Below are 25,377 nucleotides of genomic sequence, written 5' to 3' on the forward strand. Positions count from 1 at the left end.
GCTTGGGAGACTGAGGCAGGAGGAAAATCACTTGAACCCAGGAGGTAGAGGTTGCAGTAAGCCAAGATCACACCATTGCAGTCCAGCCTGGGCGACAAAGTGAGACTCTTTCCAAAAAAAAAAAAAAGGCTTATTATAAAAATTCACACTCTTATGCGCTAAAGGTTTGACAGAAGTCTCATTGTCAGAAATCTCCATTCAAATTTAGCCTTAGCCCTTTGCCAAAACATCTCTTAGTAAGTGGAATTTGCTAAAATTGGTTCAATACTATTTCTGTTTAAGTGTCAAGTGTGGAGATGACAAGAATTATTAACTGTTTCAGTGAGAAGTATACTTTGTGAGGTTTAAAATAAATATGTTGGCCAGGCACAGTGGCTCACGCCTGTAATCCCAGCACTTTGGGAGGCTCAGGTGGGAGGATAGTTTGAAGCCAGGAGTTTGAGACCAGCCTAGGCAATATAGCAAGAAGCCATCACTACAAAAAAACTTAAAAATTAGCTGGGTGTGGTGGCACATGCCTGTAGTCCCAGCTACTCAGAGGCTAAGGTGGGAGGATCACTTGAGCCCAGAAGTTCAAGGGTACGGTAAGCTATGATTGCACCACTACGCTCTAGCTTGGGTGACAGAGCAAGACGCTGTCTCCAAAAATAAAGAATCGGCCGGGCCCGGTGGCTCACGCCTGTAATCCCAACACTTTGGAAGGCCGAGGCAGGCGGATCACGAGGTCAGGAGATTGAGACCATCCTGGCTAACATGGTGAAACCCCGTCTCTACTAAAAGTACAAAAAATTAGCCAGGCGTGGTGGCGGGCGCCTGTAGTCCCAGCTACTCGGGAGGCTGAGGCAGGAGAATGGTGTGAACCTGGGAGGCGGAGCTTGCAGTGAGCCGAGATAGCACCACTGCACTGCAGCCTGGGCCACAGAGCGAGACTGCGTCTCAAAAAAATAATAATAAATAAATAAATAAATTCAAATAAAAATAAAATACAGTATTTCAGATCTGTGAATTTTGGTATCCCTGGGGATCCTGGAACCAATCCCCTCAGATAACAAAGGATGACTGTATGTTATAATTACATGTGTGTCAAAACCATCTAAGGACCTGAACTCATAGTCATAGAGTGCCCTTCAGGGAAGTGGTGACACAAGGGTACAGTTTTTTGTTTTGTTTTTTTGAGATGGAGTTTCCCCTCGTCGCCAAGCTGGAATGCAGTGGCATGATCTCTGCCCACTACAACCTCCGCCTCCCAGGTTCAAGTGACTCTCCTGCCTCAGCCTACTGCTGGGATTATAGGCACACGCCCCCACACCTGGCTAATTTTTGTATTTCTAGTAGAGATGGGGTTTCACCATGTTGGCCAGGCTGGTCTTGAACTCCTGACCTCAGGTGATCCACCCATCTCAGCCTCCCAAAGTGCTGCGATTTCAGGTGTAAGCCACCGTGCCCTGCCCAGTGTACAGTTGAGTATGTGCGAGTGTGTATGGTATGTGTCCCTCACAATTCATTTAGGCCCAAAGGTGACACAGGACAAGGACAATCCCTTTGGGGCTCTCAGGGTAGAAGTCAAGTCTCCCATGTCACACTGGGAGGCCCCGAGAGACTTCTCCACCCCATCGGGTCGCCAGGCACAGCAGTCTAAATTCTTCAGTGTCTTTCCCCAAAATCACCTCCCTAGCTCCTAGTCCAGGACCCTACTCAGAAGGGGAGCTCAGATGGTATGGAAAAGAGGCCACCAGACTACAGGTAGAAGAAAAACACATACTCAAGAAATTTAATTCTCTGCCCCAGTTTATTTGTCTTGCGTTGGTCCAAAGGCCGGGTTTACACACTCAATATGTAAGAGCTACAGACAAAAAGTCTTCAGGGCCCACCCCTCACCCCCACTCCCTGGATCTTTCACTCATCCACCTGTCAGGGATGAAACTCTTTAGAGATAGACAGGAAGAGCCCCCCACTTTGCCGATAGGGAGACTGAGGGCCAGAGGCTGCATCAGTGACTTCCATGCCACTGTTCACCCACCAGTGTCCCCTCTTCATACCCCTGCTCACCCACCAGGATCTTGCATTCTCTTGGCTTCCAGGAACAAAAGAGAGCTCAGCTACCTTAGTCGTTGGTTCTTTCCAAGGCTCACCCACTCTGTAACTCACGGAGCCTGCCAATCCCTGTTTGAAGGACCATGCAGTGAAAGAAGGGGTTAAAATTCAGCATCCTAAGCATTTCCAGAGGCTTAGGCTGACACTGCCCCCTTCCCATCCCAGAAAGCCAACCTCTGGCTCCTCCTGACAGTCCGACTTCAGAGAAATGAACCAAAGCAATTCGACATCCAATGCTTCTAAAGCCAGAGAGGCACAGCAAGGTAGAGGCAGAGACAGGGAAGCGGTATTTTCCTCATCAGCTTTGGAACATCTTGTCTGTTCCTTGCAGGCTTATTAACATACATTGCTTTTCATCAGAAGCTTAAATCAACAGGGTTTGCGACAGCTCCTTTCCCAGTGGAGAGATGGTTTGTTTGGGAACTGGTATTTTAGAATTCCCGTTCTCCTATTCTTCACAGGGTTCCACTATTGTCATCTCCCCTGTCCCCATCTCCCATGTGCCCAAAGGCAGAGTTCAAGAGGGACAGTCCCCTATGTCCTTCTCTGTCCCCACCCCCACCATCATCTCCATCACTACTCCCGGTTCCCCTTCCTGATACCAGTTCTCCACCCACTGCCAGACAAAATTGCAGCCAAAATGCCATAGCAGGCCAGAGCAGCCACTAAACCTCCTACAAGCAAAGCCAACATCAGGGACGATAGCCTCAGCTGAGCAAGTCTGGGCTAAGTGAGGGAAAGGGAAAGAAGAGGTGGCCTGGGAAACCCCAGGAGAATGGGTCAGCCACAACCCTCAGATAAATGATAGCATGCTAGCCCTCTGTCTCCAGGGAACAGTGGGACCCAGTGGAGAAGAAAGGCTGCGGTAGGCCATGAGGAACACAAGGTGTGGGTGGATACCCCACAGTGCAGCTGGATATGTATTTGCACACACGTGCTCATGAGTCTGCCTGCAAACACACATGCTCCTAACATACACCTCCCATGCCTGCAGCCACACATGTGCACCCCTGCACACACAAGGGCTCCCTCACATACATCCAACACAAGCCTGCACACTCAAACTCACTCATAGACACACACATCTTCTGCATATACATCCTCATGCGCATATACACACACTGCTGGGTACCTGTCTACACACGCACATACAGATTTCCTCATTCTTCTTACATACTACACACATACATGTTCACTCTTACATGCTCACATATAGGTCTGCAGATAAATTAGCTTGTGTGTGCACATGTGCACACAGCACACTTAAGCTCATTTATACATGTTTATTCACACATTCCTATACACACCAGCCTGCATGTTAGCACATACACACTCATGCCTACCTGCAATCATGCCAGCAAATAATTATGTACTTACTAGTGCACAACCTCACACATGCCTGCAAATATACACATACACCCTTGCACACTTGTGGAGACACACCCTTAGCCCTGGTCCTGGGGCCTGGATGGTGCTGCCCTCTGCTGGAGACAGCGAATGAGCTCCTTCCGGTTGTCTAGGATGGTGTCGAAGCTCTCCTGTAGTCGGGCCTGCTGGTCAATCAACTGATGCTGCAGGCCCCGGATCCACTGGAGCAGTGCCAGGCGACGGTACATCACCAAGTGCACGTGGTGCTTTTCTTTCTCCTGCTCTTTGTAGCGCTCCTGGGCTTGTAAGTGCTGCACAGCCTGGGCCACTGAGGGCAGAAGGGGATCGGGAGGGCCAAGGCCTCGCGGGGTCCCACAGGCAGGCTCAGGACTGCTGCTAGGGCTGTTGATACTCAAGGAACTGCTGGCATAGCCATTGTCCTCCAGAGGGGAGCAGACTGTGCCAGGACCACCCATCTTCTCAGGCTCAGCCCCGGGAATCTCTGCCCCCTCTGGGGGGCTGCGCACCCCTTCCTCAGGGGATCCAGGGGCCTGGAAGGCCTGGTTGTCAGAGGGCGACTCAGAGGAGCTCCTCCTCAGGATAGGTTCCACTCTGCCTGGCATCCCATGCCAATTCTCATTAGCATCCTTGGCACTTGCCATGAAGTTGGAGTTGTTGTCTGGTTGGAGCTCGGGCTGACATACTCCAGGAGGTGGGTCCCCCAGGAATTGGCCCCCCTCAGCTAGCCCTGGCTGGATGGCGAACATCTGGTCTGTAAAGGGAAAGCAGGAGACTGAGTCACAGTAGGACAGGGTGGGGTGCCTGAAGTCAGGGCAACTTAGCTGCAGGGACAAGGCTGAAAGCAAGAGCCCGACCACTCCCTGTCAAGCCCTTTCTCTTGACTCTGGTGACACTTCCCCTCACGGTTTTCGTCCTCCCTGTCTACCTGTTCATTCTCAGTCTCCTGCAGAGGGTTTTTCCTCAGTCCTCAGAGCCAGGCTGTCTTCTGATTTTGCACATTTCTCTCCACAGGACCTCATTCTCTGCTGTAGCTTCAAGGTCCATCATATGCTGATGACTCTCAGATCTGTCTTCAGCCCAGATCTAACTGCTATCCAACCCTGCAACCAATCATAGGCTCCTCAAATTCTACATAACCAGTCTGGGTGCGGTGGCTCATGCCTGTAATCACAGCACTTTGGGAGGCCGAGGCAGGCAGATCACCTGAGGTCAGAAGTTCGAGACTAGACTGGCCAACATGGTGAAACCCCATCTCTACTAAAAATACAAAAACTAGCCAGGCGTGGTGACAGGCACCTGTAATCCCAGCTATTTGGGAAGCGCTTGAACCCAGGAGGCAGAGGTTGTAGTGAACTGAGATTGTGCCACCACACTCCAGCCTGGGTGACAGAGTGAGACTTCATCCCTCTCCACCCCCCGCCCCCACCACCAAAATTCTATATAACCAAACAAGCTCTCCTTCAGTATCCTCAGCAAGATGGCTCCACCCTCCATCCAGAAGGCTAGGAGCATCCTGGGCTCCTCACTCTCCTTCCTTCTCCCATCTCATTGATAACCACATTCTGACCATTCTTCCTCTTCCAGGCCATTTCTGACCTGGATTATTGCCTCGGCCTTTTCACTGGTCTCTCTGCCCCCAGTTACAAATGTAAATTTCACTTGTCACCACTCAGAATGCCCTCCCTGAACTCCTGCTAAACCTCTATGTGGCCTACAAGGCCCTGTTTGATCTGGCCTCTGCTCACCCTTCCATACCTGCCTTTTGCCACTCTGTCCCTCCCATCATAGCAAACTGCCCAGAGATCTCAAAACACACCATTGTCCTTCTTACAGTATTCCTTTGGCCTATAATATCCTTCCTCTCCCCTCCCCTCAAAGCTCCTCCCTTCTCCACCCAGCAAATTCCTTTTTGTACTTCAAAATCAGCTGTAATATCCCCATATCTCCATGTACCCATGTCTCTGAAGCTGTCTTGATACTGCCGCAATCAATATTACATAAACAAGCACGGTTAGTTATGCCTTCCTCTGGGTCCCCACTGCCCTGGGTACACACTGTCTTATCCAACTTTGTGTCTGTCCCTGGCATACATGGTCGACGATCAGTGAATGTCTATTTAACTGGCAGTTTTGGTTTGTGGCAATGATCTTGTAATAGCAGTTTGTAATCTAGCTTGGACCTCCCCTATATATCCTCCATCATATTCCCCAGAGTCAGCCAGCATAGAGCCCGGAACCAGGCTGTCTGTGCATACTGGTACTTGCTAAGCGAGTGAATGGGAGAAGAGACTGCAGTGAATTTCCATGCTCAGGAAGCTACTCCCGACTCCCCCGGGCTGGAAGAGCTGGGTTCAGTTCCCTCTCCTACCCCAGCCAGGGAGCCCAGCCTTCCCCAGTGACAAAATTTTCTTCTGAGCCTGCCCACTTCCCTCCCAATGCCTTTGGAACACGGCCACTATCTTGTGTCCCTGTCCCTAGCTTGCTCCATCCTGAGGCCCTGGAGGGCGGGCATACCACACCACTCTTCTCTCCTCCATAACCTTCTTCTAACCAAAATTAGGATTTGAATTGACAAAGGAATTCTACTGACCAAACAGCACTGGGATTAGAACAATTTAAGAGCATGAAGAGGAAGGATATTGTAAGTGGAGCCGGCACTGGGAGGCGCTCCATAGGTGGCATGGACCCTCCCCACCCCCAGCAACGGGCAGAAGTCCTGGGGAGAAGGGTGTAGGAACAGTTCCTTTGTAATCGCCCTCTAAGCAAGGCTTGTGGGAAGGTGCCTACAGATCTCCCCTCGCCCCAATTTTTAATTTTTCCTATACTTGGATGGGGCCATGAAGGAAGCTGGGATGGGGTAGGGGTGGCGCTAGGGATCACAGGGTTCTCAGAAATAGTAAAATAGGAACCCCGACACCCCAAGACTAGGTCTCCGCCCAAATAGGAGGTAGCCTCCTTTCCTGGCCTTGCGGGAGTGGGAGACCACCCCAGGAGGCAGAGACCATCCTTCCCTAGTCTCCTCGGAGGCCGCTGTGACTCCCCGCTTCCCGCGGCTGGGCCCCAAGCCCCCCGCCTCCGACTCACGGCCTAGAGGCGCCCGATCCGGCGCGTCTGGCTATGGCTCCGTCCGGCCCTGGTGGTGTCTAGTCCCTGGGCTGGGGGTTCCTCGGCCTGGGCGTCTCCGCGGTCCAAGGGTGGGTGCGGGGCTCCCGGGCAGCGCGCCCAGCCCCAGGTCCGGACTGCGGAGTCAGGCGGCGTTTGCGCGACGGGGCGGAGCGGCCGGGCCCACGTGGGCCGGTTCGGTTTTCCGCTGAGCCGCGCGCTAGGCTCTGCGCCGGAACCGCCTCGCCCCCGCGCGGGGCCGCGTTGAACCAGGCCTTTCAGGTCCGGTGCTCTCTCCTATTGGCGTTCGCTGGGCCCTTCCCATCAGTTCACCTCACTGCAGACACCGTGCCATTTTCAAGTGAAATCTGATTAGTCACCACCTTCCGGCTTTAAACTCCTCTATGACTTCCCCACAGCCGGGACAACCCCTAAGGCAGCAGCCGCGGGGCTCTGCGCGTCCGGCCCTCCGTCTGCCTCTCCGGCTTTGTCCTCTACCCTCCCTCTCCGCAGCTACCCTCCCGCACGCCCCTTTCCGCCACGCGGCTTTGGCACGCACGGTTCCCTCGGTCTAGCAGTCTCTTCCCCCTCTCGATTTACTCCTATTTCAGCTCTCTTCTCGGAGAAATCTCTGACTCCCTAGATCGCATTCGTTCCCCCTTGTATGTCAGGGCACGTTCCTTTTCTTCATAGCATTTATCACAATTTGGAATTATATATTTCTTTTTGTGCTACTTGACTAAAGTCACTGAGACCGGGCGCGGTGGCTCACGCCTGTAATCCCAGCACTTTGGAAGGCCGAGGCCGGCGGATCACCTGAGGTCAGGAGTTCGAGACCAGCCTGGCCAACATGGTGAAACACCGTCTCTACTAAAATACGAAAATGAGCTGGGCGTGGTGGCGGGCGCCTGTAATCCCAGGTACTCGGGAGGCTGAGGCAGGAGAATCGCTTGAATCTGGGAGGTGGAGGTTGCAGTGAGCCAAGACTGTACCACTACACTCCAGCCTGGGCAACAGAGTGGGACTCTGTCTCAAAAAAAAAAAAAAAAAAAAAAGAGAGAAAGAAGAAGATACAGCCTGGGACAGGTCCCAGGGCTGATGTCCTATACCTGGGATGGGGGCTCTCCACAGGACACAGAGCCCGTCCATGACACCTGTGCAGTGGGCACTAGTGCTTTTGCCCAGGTGAGGAGGAACAAGGTTATAAAAAGGGTCCTGGCTTCCAAACTCTAGTGAATTCTTCTCAGAGCTCCACTCTACTGAAGCTTGATCCCCCTCTTTTGCACCCTGGGGAAATGTGAAGTTGGGGACCCTGTTTGGAATAAAAGAGAACAGAGTTTAGTAATTGCTGACCCTAATATATAAGGTACCCTCTTCCAGTTTCAACTTGATTCCAAGTCACCATTCTGCAACCTAGATACTAATTGGCAAATTGAATCACACCAAGAAATCCTATATGCAAAAACAGGGAAAATGGAAAATAAATTTTTATGATTATGATGACTATTTTAAGAGGGAAGAGGAAATAAGAAGAAGGCAGAAGTAATTCAAACTTTGCACACTCCTCCAGCTAAGAAAATACAGGTGGAGATGTCAGCCTCATTTCTACATCAGATCCTGTGGCCTAAGTTCTCTCCCTTCCCTTATCCACTTCAGGTTCCCCTGGCCTTCAGCCTGGGGTGACCCAAATCCAAATCCTTACTGTTGGTTGTTTTTTTTGTTTTTTGAGATGTAGTCTCGCTCTGTCGCCTAGGCTGGAGTGCAGTGGTGCAATCTCGGTTCACCGCAACGTATGCCTCTCAGGTTCAAGCGATTCTCTTGCCTCAGCCTCCCGAGTAGCTGGGATTACAGGTGTATGCATCACGTCAGCTAATTTTTGTATTTTTAGTAGAGATGGGGTTTCACCATGTTGGTCAGGTTGGTCTTGATCTCCTGACCTTGTGATCCACCCACCTCAGCCTCCCAAAGTGCTGGGATTACAGGCGTGAGCCACTATGCCCGGCCCAAATCCTCACTCTTAAAGGCTCTCAGCTTTGGTGATCTAGGGTTATGCAGTTCTCCCCAGACCACAGAGCCATAAAGTCATCAATTGTTTGTTCTGCCCAGAATAGCCTTTCTCTGCCTCTGTTTGGACTCTGTCTCTCCCAGCTTAACCATGTGGGTCAAATGAAAGCCTGAAGAATCAAGGGATAGGAACTCCACTCCAGGTGAGCCAGTCGGAGTCTGGGATCTTCTGAAATGAAATTAAAGGAAGATGAGGCAGGGAAGAAACAGAGATGAGAGACAGAAGTTCTGATAATGTTGCAGACCCTGTTTCCTGAATCTAAATTTATAGTTTTGTGTGCCTTATTTTGCCAAGCCTAACTTGAGTGGAATTCTTTCACCGACAATCAAAAGAATGCTGATTAATACAATAGCACAAGGTGGTGACCCCAGGGTCTCTGGGTTCCACTCACCCACCTCTCAACCCTTATTAGGTAGCAGTAACTCCCTTTCTCCTTGAGAGCCATTATCAGTCCAGTCTACACTGTGACCACCCCCTTCTATTCCTCTAGTACTACCAGGAGCCTGAAATCCAAGAGAATCATCTTTGTGTTTCTTGGTTAGAAACGTTCCTCCCACGACGCTATCACCATCTTTTTTTTTTTTTTTTCCCAAGACAGTTTCACTCTGTCACCCAGGCTGGAGTGCAGTGGCGTGATCTCAGCTCACTGCAACTTCCACCTCCCAGGTTCAAGCCATTCTCCTACCTCAGCCTCCCGAGTAGCTGGGATTACAGGCACGTGCCATCACACCCAGCTAATTTTTGTATTTTTAGCACAGACAGGGTTTCACCATGTTGGTCAGGCTGATCTCGAACTCCTGACCTCAAATGATCCGCCCGCCTCGACCTCCCAAAGTGCTGGGATTACAGGCGTGAACCACCATGCCCGGCTGATGCTATCACCTTCTGACCTGCAATACCCAGAATCTCAGAGACAGGAACAAAACTCTTAGTCCTTTGGTACAATCATATAAGGTGCCACAACCACCTCTACCTCTTCTTCCTATGCATTCTGGCTGCAAAGTACAAAACATTATATATATTGATTTAAAGCCTATATTGGGCCTGGTGTGGAGGCTCACACCTGTAATCCCAGCACTTTGGGAGGCCGAGGCGGGCGGATCACTTGAGGCTGGGAATTCGAGACCAGCCTGGCCAACATGATGAAACCCCGTTTCTACGAAAAATACAAAAATTAGCCAGGCATGGTGGTGCGCATCTGTAATCCCAGCTATTCAGGAGGCTGAAGCAGGAGAATTGCTTGAACCTGGGAGGTGGAGGTTGCAGTGAGCCAAGATCGTGCCACTGCACTCCAGCCTGGGAGACAGAGCCAGACCCTATCTCAAAAAAAAAAAAAAAAAAAAAAAAAAAGGAATAGACAGAAGAATGGGCTGTAACAATGTAATGGGCCCTGCAACAGAGCCAGGAGGCAAAAGTAGTAAGCCCAAAAAAGGGTAAGGAAAGGCTTCACAGAGGTGACTTTTTTTTTTTTTTTTTTAAAGAGATGGGAGTCTTGCTATGTTACCCAGGCTGATCTCGAACTCCTGACCTTAAGTGATCCTCCCACCTTGGCCTCCCAACATTCTGGGATTACAGGCATGAGCCACTACACCCAGCTAGCACAGGGGTGATATTTGAGCCAGGCCTTGAGGGATGAATAAGAGCTCACTAAGAGAAAGCAAGAGAAGGCACAGGAGACTGCATTTTCAGAGTGAGTTCAGGAAACACCCCGTAGGCCAGTGTGGCTGGAGCTCGGTGGGAAGTGGAGGTAAGGTGAGGCTGGAAGATAAAGTTGGCCCAGTTGTGAAAGTTCTTGACCACCATCCAGGGAGCTTGGGCTCTATCCTGCGGGCAGCAGGGAAGTAACTGAGGAAGCCCTCAGAGTTCCATATCAGAACAAAGCAAAATCCTGGATGACAAACTACGTTGCTAACTTGCTTTCTTCTCTCTTCCTGAGGTCACATCATCTGTCAACTTCCCCACATGGCTTTGGGAACTTAGGCAAATCAAATCATTTTAAGCTTTTTGTGCTAAATAAAATAATATGCCTTAAAAATTGTTCAATAACATAGCAGTGAACGTTGTTACTTGGGCTCCCAAGACCAGGCACAACACCAGAGGACCTTTGACATGCCAAAGAGCCTTTAAGGCAGATTAGAACGAGAATTATTCCCCAGAATTGGTTCATCTTGGGAAAGGAAGGCCTAGGAAGCTGGTGGCCTAGTTGTTTTGTTCATCCATGTCTCTACTGCTTCTTAAAGGTAAAGCACCTCTTTAGTCTATCAAGAAATTACTGTGTGTTTACCTTAGGTAAAATATGTCCATTCCCCTATCTTCCATCTCGGCTATTTTCCCAGCTGTAAACTGACAATTAGAAGTTTTAAAGCATTTCTAGATCCTTGAAGTCATTTCTTTTTCCTCAACAAAATCTTTCCAATATATCCAGTTTGAGATCTCTCTTCCCCTAAACGCTCCACCTAAGGGCTCTGAGGGAACTTCAGGGAAGCTTTTAAAGTTCGGCAGGGCACAGCTGCAAATCCACTGCACCAGATGAACCCAGGAAATAAATCCTCCCCCTGTCCCCGACCCTGTTCCCCGACCCTGTTCCCCTTCTCACCCACCCTTTCCAAAGGAAAAGGGAGAAACAGGTCTTTTCGGAGCTGCTGGAAGAATGAAAGGTCATATAAACTCTTTCTCTCCAGTGCACTCAAGCGGTCACCAGGAGACCAGAAAAGCCAAATCCAAGGTCCCAAGGCTCTTGATCATCCAGGGCCCACAACAGAGGGAGTAAGCTAGATGGAGAAGCTGAAGTGAAGGAGGAATGAGAGAAGGGGGTGCCTGTTCCACCCCCTTCCTAGCAGCTGCCTCTGTGGGCTCCGTAATCCCCATGCCCTCTCCCCCACCCCACCCTCCGGCCGCCCACCTCTCCTCCACCCACCCCATTCATCAGTAGGAGGCCACTGTATCAGCACAGCCTTTCAAGGCCTGACAGTTCCTTTCTGGGTGCCCCCCACATGTAACCACTTAACCCCCAGCACAAAGGGCCAGGCTGAATGGGCTTGGAGCCGGTGGCTCGTGCAGAAGGGGAGGCCTCAATAGGATTTGGGGAGCTGGGTGTATAAACCGCTCTGCTCCAGCAGCCCTCAATGGAGGAGCTGGAGTCGAGGCATGTGCCGAGGGGAGGAGCTCGGCAGCTGCATCCCGCCCATGAACAATGATTTATTCATTCTCCTGGCACGCACAGAGAAGACAGGCTGGGGAAACATGGCCCCACAAATCGCCCTCAGCCTCAGCTGATTCCCACAGCAATCACTGCAGTTCAGAGTGCCCCCTCCCACTTGTAATGTTTTGCCTCAAGCTTACCCTTCCTCTTCCTCGTAAGGAAGTAGACTACATTACGGGCGGCCTTAAGTAGACTTAAGTTCAGGCAAGCTTTGTTCTTTGAGTTGGTTGCACCCAAACTCAACCTCACTCTCTCTGAAAGCTTCCTGGCCAGGTTTTCCTCACACCCATTTCACAGCTACAGAAACAGATGCAGACAGAAAAAAAAAAAAACAAAAAACAGTGCATAGCAAAGCCTATCTCAGGATGGCCTCCAGCAGGGAGCTGGGGAGCTTAGCCCAGGAGTAACTGACAGCTGATGGGAATGCAGTAAATGTTTGCTGGATGAGTTAGTGGCTGCTAACAAAAGGTAGTGCGCTTGCTGCTCTCACTCCTCTTCCCAGACCCTTTCCTCCTTCCTGTAGCCACATCCATCTGGCTCCAATTCCCAGAAGAATCTCTTGGAAATCTTTTGGGATGAGGGGGCAGAATGAAGACAGGTAAGCAAAGATGCTAAAACCTGTAGATAAACAATGCTGGGCCGGAGTGGGGGGGCGGTTTCAAGAAGTCAAATTGTGGCAAGAGGAAATTTGTTCTCGCCCTCTTGCCTCCATATGTCGTGTCACCAGGGCCAGATCACACACACACATCATCATCATAAATAAAACTGAAAATCAATACCGTTAGCAGAACAGGGAGAGCCAGAATGAAGTGACCATCCTCAGACTGGCCCCTGGGCCTACTGGCCGTAAGCTCATAATTACCTTGTCACACAGAAAACAAATCTGTTGTGAGGGGTGGTAAGTGTGAGGGATGGGAGATCCCAGGCACGGAGCTTGCCGGCTGGGGAGCAGGGGAAGGGGTGCAGTGCGAAGACGGATTGGCCTTCAGTGCTGGTGGTGCAGGAGCTTGAGACTACAAACTAAGGCCTGAACAGTTTAAGAAAGTTTGTTGTTTTAGTCGGGAGGGTGGACACCTTAAGTGATCCTGCCCAATACTGGTGCGGGGCATGAAGTAGCCTGGGAAAAGGCTTCAAGCCCACTCCTGGAGCCTCAGGAGGGCAGGTGGCTAGGATGCTGCTGCCCTCTGGTGGGCATAAAAAGACAGTATCCACACCTCCAACGCTGGAAATCCATTGCAAAGGAGTCTCCGTTCTTTGTTGTTCTAAAGGCTTGGCCACCAGGACTAGTGCATTCACAGCTTGGATTTCCCAGGAAGCCAACTCTGAGAATGTTTAATGCGCTGGATGTTTATTAAGAACCTCCTTTGGGATCAACAGCTGTGGAAGAATGAGAATGAGCAGGAGTAGGCAGAGGAAGAAGCTGATCTACAGGACAAGCCTGTGACAGCCTCAGCCAACCCCACAGGGAGCTCTGAAGCTAGAATGGCCCTTGAGAGTTGATTCAAAATGAGCTAAGAAGGCCAGGCCTTTATACACCTGTTGCCATTGGATGTGGGCTATCCTTGACCTTGGACAAGGTGCTTTCTGAGGCAATTCCCACCCTGAAAGGCTGTCTGCATAGTGCTTCCAACAGCTGGGCCAACAAGGCCTTCATGGAAGGGTCCACCCTCCATACCATAAGTCATCAAATATTTGCCGAAGAAACAGCAGGTTTAGATCATGCCTCAGGCTGCAGGCTCAGTTGGGACAGTCTACAAGTCTCAGTTACCGGGGCTGTTATGCACTGATCCTTGGAAACGGTGAGGGGGGCCTTAATGCTCAGATTCATGGATTCATTCATTCAACGAGCATTTGTGGAGATTTACTGTGTGCCAGGCCTTGAGGCAGACACTTTACAAATTTTTTTTATTTAATCCTCACAACTGTGAAGCTAGTATTAACTCAGATTATTCAGATGAGATCAAGTTATTAAGTAGCTTTCACAGTCCAATGACACTTTGAAAAAATGCCACTCACAATGGGACAACTGCTATTGCTGCCACCAAAGATTTCTTAGGTCAGAAAGGGTCTTGGCTGTCTTCTGTGTGTGTTCCTATGTGTATGAACGGGATGGCTCGCCTTCTGCTTTCAGCCAGAACATTTCCTCTCTGGCAGCCAAGAGCTGTGCCTCAATAACCTCCTGCTTTAATTCCTGCCTAAAAATGTTGCTGCCCAAGGTAACAAAACCACAAGCTTTTTTCTTTTTCTTTCTTTTGAGACAGAGTCTCACTATGTCACCCAGGCTAGAGTGCAATGCTGCAGTTTTGGCTCACTGCAGCCACAACCCTCAGGCTCAAGTGATCTTCCTACCTTAGCCTACCAAGTAGTGGGGACTACAGGCACGCGCCACCATGCACAGCTAATTTTTGTATTTTTTGTAGAGATGGGGTTTCACCATTTTGCCCAGGCTGGTCTCAAACCCCTGAGTTCAAGCAATCCCCCCGCCTCAACCTCCCAAAGTGCTGGGATTACAGGCATGTGCCACCATGTCTGGCCCAAAACCACAAGCTTTACAAATTCCTGGTTGTAGCTACAGAGCAAGCCACCATTGCCCAAAAGGAAGCTGAGCTAGCTCCTTCCCTGGAAAGTCAATGGAGAGATAGCCCTGGATCCTCAGTGTTCTTTTAGCCGTCTGATCATCAGAAAGTTGAGACGGTAAGTTCTTCCCTAATGTCTAACCTCCATATTTGCTGCAACTGTTTTGGGACAATAACGCTGAAGGGACAAGAGGCACAGGTGTCTGCTTCAGAAAACTGTCAGTACCCTGTACCTCTCACTAACCTGCCCACTCTGTGTAAGGGGCTGAGGGCTGGAAAGATAGAGAAAACTGTCAGCTGCTGTTCTTCTATAGCCCTGATGGGTTCTCATCCTTGGTCAATTAAGACATCCAGCAACCAACATTAAGATCTTAATTTTCTCATTTAGATTCTAATCATAAATAACCTGAAGGAAAATGAAAGAGGGAGTATGCTTGGAAGTCATGGAACAATTTCTGGGTCTAACTACAGAGACATTCACTCAACCTCACCCTCCCCTCAACCATACACATAGACACACACACACACACACACACACACACACACACACGCCTTCCCTCCTGGGCCCCCAGAACCTAATTTTTCACGTTTGGAAAACCCAGATGATTTTTGCCTAGGTCCATCTGGTTTTCCAAATAACCTGTCTTTTTGATAAATAACGTAAGTTAAATTAGACAAGACAAACAAACAGAAGGGTGGGCCGTCAGCCTTTTTCCTTCCCTCAGCCTCTGAGAAACAGAGATGAGGGCTGAAAAACCCAAACCATGGCTCACTCCCAACCCTGCCCCAGCACTTTCTACCCCTTGGACTAGGCAATAATTCTCCAGCCTGGAGCTGGGAGCTGCCTCTTCAGCCCTACCTGTAGCCCACCAGCCATCAAGAATACCACGGACTATGGTTCTCTCTAAAATGAAGGGAAGGAACTCAGGTGTCCAGCCCCATAACCCCTTCCAATCACCCTTAGGCTGTAGCTACTTCAAACTCCCTTTTCCCATTATGAATCCCACCACAGGGAAGGACTAAATCAATAAACTGAAAATGAAAAACCTTTAAGGTGAGAGGAGAGAGGACAAAAAGAGGGGATGGGAAGGATGTGGATGATACAGACCAAGACGATACAACTACTGGGGACAGAAACCAGGCACCTTGGTCTCAAAAGGTAAAATCTGAGGTGACACCAGCTATACACAAGCCATGTCTATCTTCCCAGTTCACTGGAGAGTCCAAGCATACACGCAGGCCTCCATTTCTACTGCTATAACAAGTCTCAGCACATAGCTAGCCACCAGTGGTGGGCTATGGAGCTTTGTTGGGGCTTGGCTTCTCCTTCTCACTCAGCTCTACCCATTCCTCAGCAGTGGGTTAGCCTGCATTAGTGCAGCCTCTGAAATATGCACATTCACTTCACATTTTTACCTTTGATCCTAAATGACTTTGAGCTATAAGTCATTTCACATGCTGAGGAAAAAAGTTGAGAATGACTTACCCAAAGTCATGATGCTTACAAGCTGCAGAAAGAGCAAGGACTAAAGCTCTCCACCTCTATTCTGTCCTACACTAGAAAGCTCCTCTGTATATAATTCAACTCCATGCTTTTCACCATTAGCTCTTCCAGGTCTCCCATGACTCACTGCTCAGAAAATTCATTGAATTATTTTATGTGGTAGCTTTTACTGAAATGGCAAATACAGGAGGAAAAGCAGGTTTTTAGAGAAAATCACATTTTCATGTTAAGTTTGAGATTTTTTTTTTTTTGAGATGGAGTTTCGCTCTTGTTGCCCAGGCTGGAGTGCAGTGGTGTAATCTCGGCTCACTGCAACCTCTACCTCCCAGGTTCAAGCAATTCTCCTACCTCAGCCTCCCAAGCAGCTGGAATTACAGGCATGCGCCACCATGCCCGGCTTATTTTGTATTTTTAGTAGAGACGGGGTTTCTCCATGTTGGTCAGGCTGGTCTCGAACTCCTAACCTCAAGTGATTCGCCTGCCTCAGCCTTCCAAAGTGCTGGGATGACAGGTGTGAGCCACCACGCCCAGCCAAGTTCGAGATATTTGAGAAACAATGGGCCTTTAAGAAGTGGCCTACAAAATATGATATAATTGTGATACTGGTAATTTCTTTCTTTCATTCTCAAAGGAGGTGAATTTCTTTTTTTCTGGGAGCTACTGGCAATTTCTTATGCTTACAGAGTGGCACTTGACATAATGCACTGACATACATTTTTCAAATGAAGCCCCCCAGCAACTCTGAGACAGCCATGACTTACTATCCTCATTTTATAAACAGAGGCTGTGAAAGGTGTAGTGTTATTTATTCAAACTGTGGTAGGCACCACTACATTCCAAACTGTGTGCCAGGCCATGAGTAGGATATAAGGGTAGAAGATACAATACCATCTCAAGGATGACATAATCAAATAGTATCATGGGAACACTCCTCCCAGAAATACTCTTCTCTATCCTTAGGTGCACAAATCTCAGGACAGGATGCCCCAAGAGTGATGAGACAACCCTAGGAGATAAAAACCAAAAACACCCCCTAAAAAGTCTTTCAGCCTGAGCATTAGAAACTCTCAAAGTGAGCAGAAGTTTGTAGAGAAGCAGTTGAGAAAATGAGGGATGCCAGAGATCTGAGCACCTTGTCTCTAGAGCTTTGGTGAATAAAATCTTACGGTTTATGGAAGAGACCCTAGTATGGCTGTGCAATTGTGAATTAATGAGATGAAATTAGAGACCCGTTTAAAGAGGTTAATACCATGTATCCCTACTCAAGCGTATGGAACAAGGAGGAAACAAAAAGATTGACTGACACTGAGCATACCCTATCTCCCACACTCATGGGCTCTGATCCCTCCAAATATGTAATTTCCAAGCTAGTGGAGCTGAGTCCTCCTGCAAGCCATAGTGTCAGGTCCTGGGGCTTCAATTTCATTAAAACATAGCTGATACTGCTGGCTCAGTGCTTTGGGCAAAGGGCATAAGGGTCAGATCAAAACTGTCCATTTCAATGCTGTTACCAAGATCAAGGCTTAGCTTACTTTATAGCAGCTATCCTGGCATAAGGAAAGTAACCCAGAGTTTAAGGCTCAAGTTTTCTTTCTCCAAAGAGGGCTTTCTCCCAGGAGCCTCAATCAGAAACCATTTTCTTTCTTTCTTTTTTTTTTTTTTTTTGAGAGGGAGTCTCACTCTGTTGCTCATGCTGGAGTAGAGTGGCGCGATCTCAGCTCACTGCAAACTCCACCTCAAAGGTTCAAGCAATTCTCCTGTCTCAGCCTCCCAAGTAGCTGGGACTACAGGCGCCTGCCACCACCACGCCTGGCTAATTTTTGTATTTTTAGTAGAGACGGGGTTTCACCTTGTTGGTCAGTCTGGTCTCCAACTCCTGACCTCAGGTGATCCAGCCACCTCGGCCTCCCAAAGTTCTGGGATTACAGATGTGAGCCACCACGCCGGGCCCAGAAACCATTTTCTCCCTGGATTTCTCAGGCACAAATTTTCTTTCTTCCCTTTCTTTCCTTTCTTTCTTCCTTTCTTTCTTTCCCTCCCTCCCTCCCTTCCTTCCTTCCTTTCCTTTTTTTTATAGAGTCAGGGTTTCACCATGTTGCCCAGGCTGGTCTCGAACTCCTGAGTTTAAGCAATGCACCCACCTCAGTCTCCTAAAGTGCTGGGATTACTGGCATGAGCCATCGCCACCTGGCTGAATTTTCTTATCCTCAGTTGTCAATTCCAATTGTCTTTTCCATCTCTCCCTAAAAGACATGTAGGGAAACAAGAGGGGAGAAATATCTAGCCTTCCTGCTCAGTTCTCTTTGGCCCAGCAAAGTCCACCTTGCCTTGGGCACTGTTTAGAGAGTTCAAAGAAAGAGGCAAAAACACTTATCTTGAACCCATGGATAAAATGAAGTACACACAAACTCAGTTAAAGAGAAAGGCCAATCAAAGCTATAACAGGCTGGGCATGGTGGCTGAGCCTGTGACCCCAGCATTTTGGGAGGCCAAGGTGGGAGGATTACTTGAGGCCAGGAGCTCAAGATCAGCTGGGGCAACACAGCAAGACCCTGTCTCTACTAAAATAAAATAATTAACTGGGCATGGTGGCATGTGCCTGTAATGTGGCCCGGCTCTTCCAAAGGTTGAGGAAGGAGGATGCTGAAGCCCAGGAGTTCAAGGGTACAGTGAGTTATGATTGTGCCATTGCACTCTAACCTGGGCAACAGAATGAGACTGTCTCTAAAATTTTTTTTTTTTTAAAGAGTTATAATAGAAGGTACCATTTATATAAACTCAATTATCCTCTTCACCTGAGCTGAACCCAAACCGCTTGGTAAGTTAACTTGATCAATTCACTAGGACTGAGAAGCCAGTGAGGGGACAATTGCAGCAGCCTCTCACTTTAGACCCAGAGGGTTTCCCTGGGATGGAGATAACCTGAAAATGAAATGCTCTTCAAGGTTAGATAGGCACTGACCTAAGAATGAACATTGAAGCTGGACAGCAAATCTTCAAGGCATTAAGATTTATTGAAAAACTACATACATATTAAAACATCTTTATACACATTTCCCCCATTATAAGATTACAAATATACAAACATAAGTATTGTCAAAGTCAACATCTTGAGTATTAGAAAACTGGCTGGGTGCGGTGGCTCACACCTGTAATCCCAGCCCTTTGGGAGGCTGAGACGGGTGGATCACCTCAGGTCAGGAGCTCAAGACCAGCCTGACCAACATGGCGAAACCCCATCTCTACTGAAAATACACAAAATTAGCTGCGTGTGGTGGTGGACACCTGTAATCCCAGCTACTCGGGAGGCCAAGGCAGGAGAATTGCTGGAACCTGGGTAGCCTAGGAGACAGAGCCAGCCTATGTTGAAAAGAAAAGAAAAAGAAAAAGAAAAGAAAAGAGGAAAGAGGAAAGAAAAGAAAAACTGTAGAAAACCTACAACCTAATTGCATCAATTAAATTGGTGTTCCCATCTCCCAATAAAAAACTGGCACACTCTCTTCCACCTTCCCAAGTCCAGGTCCTGACACTGAAACCACAGTATTCACATGGAATGTTTTTCGAAAGCAGCATTGATGCTCAGTTCTGAGGGGAAAAACATTTGTCTAAAATTCTAAGAAGCTTGTGGTAGTTCAGGGCAAATGGAGAATGATGGCAATTCTCTTCAATAATATTTTTTTAAATTCCATGGTGGTCTTCTCTCAAAATTAGTAATGAAATACTGAAATGTCGATTGACTAGTGAGGGCAATGTATGTAAGCCAGGAGAATGCAATAAATAATGGTTATGTTTCTTCTTGTCAGACCCAGAAGGGAGGTCTTTGAACAACAGTGCTTCAAATTGAGAATTCAGTCCCAGGGAAGGTCTCTCTGCCTCATAGACTGTGGTGGACAAACACTGGATGTAACGCTTTATCTTCATCCCCAAGCTCCAGAAAATTAGAGCCAGTCTTTCTGACTTGGGTACCAGTTTAAGTCCTTATTAAGCAGCAAAAATTAATTCAAAATTTGATGCTGGCTTGGGAAGAAGCATACAGGAAAATGAAAGGGGTAAGAATAACACAGCAGCCCATCTATTGGTTCCTAGGTCCTCTGTCTAATAAATCTTGCTTTTGGCCGGGCACAGTGTGGTTCATGCCTGTAATCTCAGCACTTTGGGAGGCTGAGGCAGCTGGATCACTTGAGGTCAGGAGTTCGAGACCAGCCTGGCCAACATGGTGAAACCCTGTCTCCACTAAAAATACAAAAATTAGCCGGGTGTGGTAGCATGTGCCTGTAGTCTCAGCTACTTGGGAGGCTGAGACAGGAGAATCACTTGAACCCGGGAGGCAGAGGCTGCCATGAGCCAAAATGCGCCACTGCATTCCAGACTAGGCAACAAAGTGAGACTGTCTCAAAAAAAAAAAAAAAAAAAAAAAGAAAAGAAATCTTTCTTTCACTGAACCCTGGTCATCATGGTACATATATCATGGGTGTAAAGGAGTCATTGTGGAACTGATTTTCACTGTTTAATCTGTAATGTCACACTTTTCCCTACTCTTCCTCTTCCAACCACTTCTATCACAAAGAGATATTAACCCAGAAAGCTGCTAGGATAAAATGTCAAATGTTTAATGGAAGAAGTGAAACCTAACCCAAGGCCAGGTGCGGTGACTCATGCCTGTAATCTCAGCATTTTGCGGGGCCAAAGCGGGTGGATCATTTGAGGTCAGGAGTTCAAGACCAGCCTGGCCAACATAGTGAAACCCTGTCTCTACTAAAAATACAAAAACTAGCTGGGCATATCGGCACATGCCTGTAATGCCAGCTACTTGGGAGGCTGAGGCAGGAGAATCGCTTGAACCTGGGAGGCGGAGGTTGCGGTGAGCCGAGATCATGCCACTGCACTCCAGCCTGGGCAACAGAGTGAGACTCCATCTTAAAAAAAAAAACAAACCTCACCCAAGTATTCCATGAGTTGTTGATGTTGTAAATACTGCAGAACTGAGATCAGTGGCCAATCCAGGGAATAATACTAGGAAAAGAGATGTCCAGAGCTGTGCAGTAGAAAGAACAGGAATTTCTGTCTGCAATCTTATTGCATTGATTATGAAGGAAGGAAGGATCGTTGGCTTGAGTGTCAATTCCAACTTTCAGTGCTAGGAACTTCTCAAAGCAGTCTCAATGTAGATTTTGGCAACTTTGATGGTGTTAGCTCTCCAAGTATTTGAAGATGCTTCGCTTCAATCCTGAAGTGCTATCTTCTGTTTTGAGGCGCTTAGGTGAAGGAGAAGCCATGAAAGATGGACCCCTTCTCTTTACCTAGAGAGCAGAGGGAGTCAGAGCCAGCTTAAGACCTTCATACAAGTACTTACCTTCAATTAGCTCTCAAGCAACTCATAAATTGTGGATGATTAACAACAGAAAAAAAGAAAGATAAACTTTCTAGGCAAGTTTAAAAGTTGATTACCTACTAGGGGTAGCAATTCTCTTGTACCTTATCGGGGAGTGCCAAATTTCAACATTGCAGCATAAAGAGGTTAAGCCAGAATTTTTGTTTTTAAATGTAAATAAATAAATAAATTCTGGTTTGGGAAGCCACCATATTAGTTCTCAAATTCCATACCTGAGACTTAGACGATTCCTTTGCCGCCTCAGCCTTGACAGGAGAAAGTGTATGAAAGACAAAGTTTCTTGAATTTCGAGGAGCACTGGGGTTACGGTCAGAGAGAGCAGCCAGTTTCTGAAGCACAGCTTTGGGCTGGTTTAGCAGTGAGCCTGTCTTCACCTGAGGAAAGAAGAGTCATCTGGTATCAAATCCCAAGTGCCAACTAAAGAATGAAAAGTCTTTCCCTCCCTGCTTCCCCCTAGATATTGAGGGTACATATTCCTACCCTATTCAAATAGAAAAGAAATAGCAGACTCTTTGACATTAACTCTTTCCCTGCAGCCACCTCCTTCTTCTAATGACAGAGGCTATTCCCTAAGCTGGACCTGGGCGTTTATAACCTGTAGACTATGATGTCAGATTAATAAGGTTCCCAACCAACCTGTTGAGCACTTCCTGGTCTGATGGCTTCAAAAGGATTTCTGAGCAAAGACTTTGATTCCTGAATAACCATAGGGCGACTGGCTGGAAAGAAAAAGACAGAGAGGCCTATTCTGGGAAAAGCTGATTAGAATTACTTTTAACTCTAAACAAGTTAAGAAATCTTATAACTAAATCAATATGCTAAAGCCATGGGAACTCTGTTCTATATAATGGTGACTTTGAAACTCTAATAATTGGCTCCAAGAAGAGACACAACTAAGTTGAACAGTAATCATTTAAGAAAAACAAAAGTGGTAAGTGTATGGAATAGTGAAGAGCTTTTTGGAGTTAAATATTCCTGGATTCAAATCCCACCTCTAACACTTGGGTATACAATCCTGGGCAACTAGAGAAAGCCAGAATTAACTACTCTGAGCCTTAGAACATAAAGTAAAACCAGCCACATATACTCACAAATACAGTCTCTACTGCCCAATAGTCTAAGGTCTAAGTACACGGTCTCCCACCACCTCTGAGAAACCTCTTTAAGACAGTATTAGACACAAGCTTATGATTAAGCTGCAATAGCTCCTGAAGGTTAGAGTCACCTCCAAAGCTCTACCACTAACAATCCGGGGGGCTAGACCTTAAGGAGAAACAAGAGCTCACCATTCTTCTGCAGTGCTTTGGCTGTAACTTTCTTGGCCAGTATCATAAACTGACTGTCCTCCCCAATTTCTTCTTCTTCTTCAGCTGTAATTTTCCCCTGCTGTGCCTGAAAAAAAAATTATACAGCATTAAAAAAAGTCTATAGCCTTCCTAAATAGTATGGCCTGGATTGTGAATCTAGAGTTCCTTGGATATTTGTTTTCCTTTTTGCAGGCTTTGCTGCTTTAGACAAAAAAAATTAATCTTAGACAAACACGAAGAGAACTATCCATGGTATAGCCTTCTCAAAACACAAAAGATAGCTCGAGGATTAAAAAAGATAGCAATATGTTGCCTAAGATTTTGAAACTATCATGACAAGCTAAGTGACAGTCTCATAAACTAGGGTCAGAGTAGATGAACTCCTACCATGTCCCGAAGCCACTGCTCTCGTTCAATTCGCTCCTTCCTCCACCTGGCTTCTGACTCATCAAGCTGTTCTTCAGTCTGATCATCATCAGAGTCTCTGTGGAACAAGTCCATCTGGGAGGCATCATCTAAACAAAGAGTGAAGGTAATCAGCATTCGGCAGTCCTCACAGGAGAGGGTGCTTGGACAGACAAAAAATAAACCCTTATCATTTACTACATAATGATGTAAACTTTTCCCATCCTCTAACAGAAAACAACAGTTACAACTAGGTCTTCACATAGCCTGTTATAGTTTTGCTTGCCATTTGCCATCTGAAACTGGACAAATGTGAATTATAACTGTTTGCCTTTTTTTTTTTTTTTTTTTTTTTTGAGACGGAGTCTCGCTCTGTCACCCAGGCTGGAGTGCAATGGTGTGATCTCCACTCACTGCAACCTCTGTCTCCCAGGTTCACGCAATTCTCCTGCCTCAGCCTCCCGAGTAGCTGGGATTACAGGCGCCCGCCACCTCGCCCGGCTAATTTTTGTTACTTTTAGTAGAGACGAGGTTTCACCGTGTTAACCAGGATGGTCTCGATCTCCTGACCTCGTGATTCGCCCGTCTCGGCCTCCCAAAGTGTTGGGATTACAGGCTTGAGCCACCGCGCCCGGCCCATAACTGATTGCTTTTAAAGACAACAACCAGGATACCTATGTTTTTCCATCGAAACTTTCTCATTCGCCCAGGACCATCACTGTGCAGATCCCCATCAGCAAGGTATCTCTCTTGGTATAAACGTAGCTGTCGCTTATCATCATCCAACATAGTTTTCCTGCAACAGAAGAAATAGGGTGCTCAAAACAAGGACCATTCTGGCTGGTTATAGGGCTTGTCTTAAGATGTACCCTATTACTCAGAAGGGCTTGTTGGGATACTGACATGTGTATTTTCTTGATTTGACTCTGTAGTTCCTCATCAGAAGGAAGTACTTCATCAATTACATCCTCTTCATATTCATCAATTTCTTCCCCATCATACTCATCTTCACTTCCCACATCACTTCCTGACACCTCTGCCTCATCCTCCAGGTATTTCCTCAACCTCCTAGAAAGCAATTTTGAGGATTAGAAAATGCAACAATGAATATACTCACAGAATATGGAAGCAGAGAAAAGCAGAACACAGAGCCACTTCTAATAATAATAAACATAATACATTTGATAATATTTAAATTTTTTTGGTAATAGTGTCCTACTTATGATGGTTTGACTTGATGATTTTTCAACTTTACGATGACATGAATGTGATATGCACTTAGTATGCTTCTCAATTTACGATGGAGTTACAGCTAGATAAGCTGAAAGTGCATTTTCAACTTAGGATGGATTAATCAGGATATAGCCCATTGTAAGATGTGGAGCATCTGTATTTAAAAGTTGATCACTTAATATGTCTTGTGTGCTAATAACTGTGCTTTACAGGCATTAACATATTATCTTAGGAATGGATACTATTATTCTCTTCATTTTACAGTTGAGGGAATTGAGCCTTTGAAAGATTAAATTTACCCAAGGTCACATAGCTAGAAGGTAGCAGAGCCTGGATTCAACTTAGATTGGGTGATTTGAAAGCCAGAAAACTCTTAATCTCTTCTACATGTATTAGAATACCTGCTGGAAGGTTCAAACTATTTTGTTTTGCATTTGAGCACACTAGCTTTATGAGACAAACTAGAGATGGTGTGGTGTAGAAAGGTAATAAACTGGGACCTTCTTACAGCCTAACAAATCTTGACCCCCACATCAGAAGGAAGACTGAGGCTCAGAGCTCCTGGTAATCAAAACGACTACTAGTTACTTCTTTTGACTTCAGCTCCCCCTGAGAACAAATCTGTTGTCACCCTGGATTCAAAGTCATCTTGGTCCCATGTGGTCCAAAATGGCAGAAGTTTGGTGGCTTTCTAAAAACTGATTTTTATCAAAGACCTATACTGTATTTTTTTTTTTTTTTTTTTTTTTTGAGATGAAGTCTTGCTCTGTCGCCCAGGCTGGAGTGCAGAGACGCCATCTCGACTCACTGCAACCTCCACCTCCTGGGTTCAAGCAATTCTCATGCCTAAACCTCCCAAGTAGCTGGGATTACAGGTGCGTGCCACCATGCCTGGCTAATTTTTGTTTTTATTTATTTATTTTTTTTGAGACAGAGTCTCGCTCTGTCGCCCAGGCTGGAGTGCTGTGGCCGGATCTCAGCTCACTGCAAGCTCCGCCTCCTGGGTTCCCGCCATTCTCCTGCCTCAGCCTCCCGAGTAGCTGGGACTACAGGCGCTCGCCACCTCGCCCGGCTAGTTTTTTGTATTTTTTAGTAGAGACGGGGTTTCA

General features: G+C 47.3%; 3 protein-coding genes across 6 annotated transcripts in view; all 3 read right to left on the reverse strand.

The window, feature by feature from the left end:
- PSMB2 (proteasome 20S subunit beta 2) overlaps positions 1-25,377 on the reverse strand; it is a 623,524-nt gene that overhangs the window by 119,336 nt on the left and 478,811 nt on the right. The window lies entirely within an intron of this gene.
- On the reverse strand, positions 1,771-7,105 carry C1H1orf216 (chromosome 1 C1orf216 homolog). 4 transcript variants are annotated; one of them, XR_007728117.1, is made up of 3 exons: positions 6,567-7,105; positions 2,269-4,234; positions 1,771-2,163 (listed from the first exon to the last, which is right to left on the reverse strand). XR_007728117.1 is itself a non-coding variant. In XM_050800544.1 (3 exons), exon 2 carries the CDS (start codon positions 4,227-4,229, stop codon positions 3,540-3,542), a length of 690 nt encoding a protein of 229 aa, XP_050656501.1. In that variant the 5' UTR covers positions 4,230-4,234; positions 6,567-7,105; the 3' UTR covers positions 1,771-2,163; positions 3,538-3,539. The 4 variants fall into 4 exon arrangements, 3 of the variants coding, with proteins under 3 accessions (XP_050656501.1, XP_050656489.1, XP_050656478.1); XM_050800544.1 differs by having other exon boundaries at positions 3,538-4,234; XM_050800532.1 differs by having other exon boundaries at positions 1,771-2,333; positions 3,538-4,234.
- The window catches only part of CLSPN (claspin), a 37,859-nt gene continuing 31,407 nt past the window's right edge, over positions 18,926-25,377 (reverse strand). Inside the window, exons 19-25 of the mRNA XM_050797562.1 lie at positions 23,939-24,103; positions 23,710-23,831; positions 23,018-23,145; positions 22,610-22,715; positions 21,960-22,042; positions 21,536-21,697; positions 18,926-21,231 (exon numbers count right to left, since the gene is read on the reverse strand). Of these exons, the coding sequence (XP_050653519.1) occupies positions 21,121-21,231; positions 21,536-21,697; positions 21,960-22,042; positions 22,610-22,715; positions 23,018-23,145; positions 23,710-23,831; positions 23,939-24,103 (877 nt within the window). The 3' untranslated portion in view covers positions 18,926-21,120. The remainder of the gene's footprint in view (positions 21,232-21,535; positions 21,698-21,959; positions 22,043-22,609; positions 22,716-23,017; positions 23,146-23,709; positions 23,832-23,938; positions 24,104-25,377) is intronic.

Source organism: Macaca thibetana, chromosome 1 (genome assembly GCF_024542745.1).
Source record: "Macaca thibetana thibetana isolate TM-01 chromosome 1, ASM2454274v1, whole genome shotgun sequence".
NCBI classification, from domain to species: domain Eukaryota; kingdom Metazoa; phylum Chordata; class Mammalia; order Primates; family Cercopithecidae; genus Macaca; species Macaca thibetana.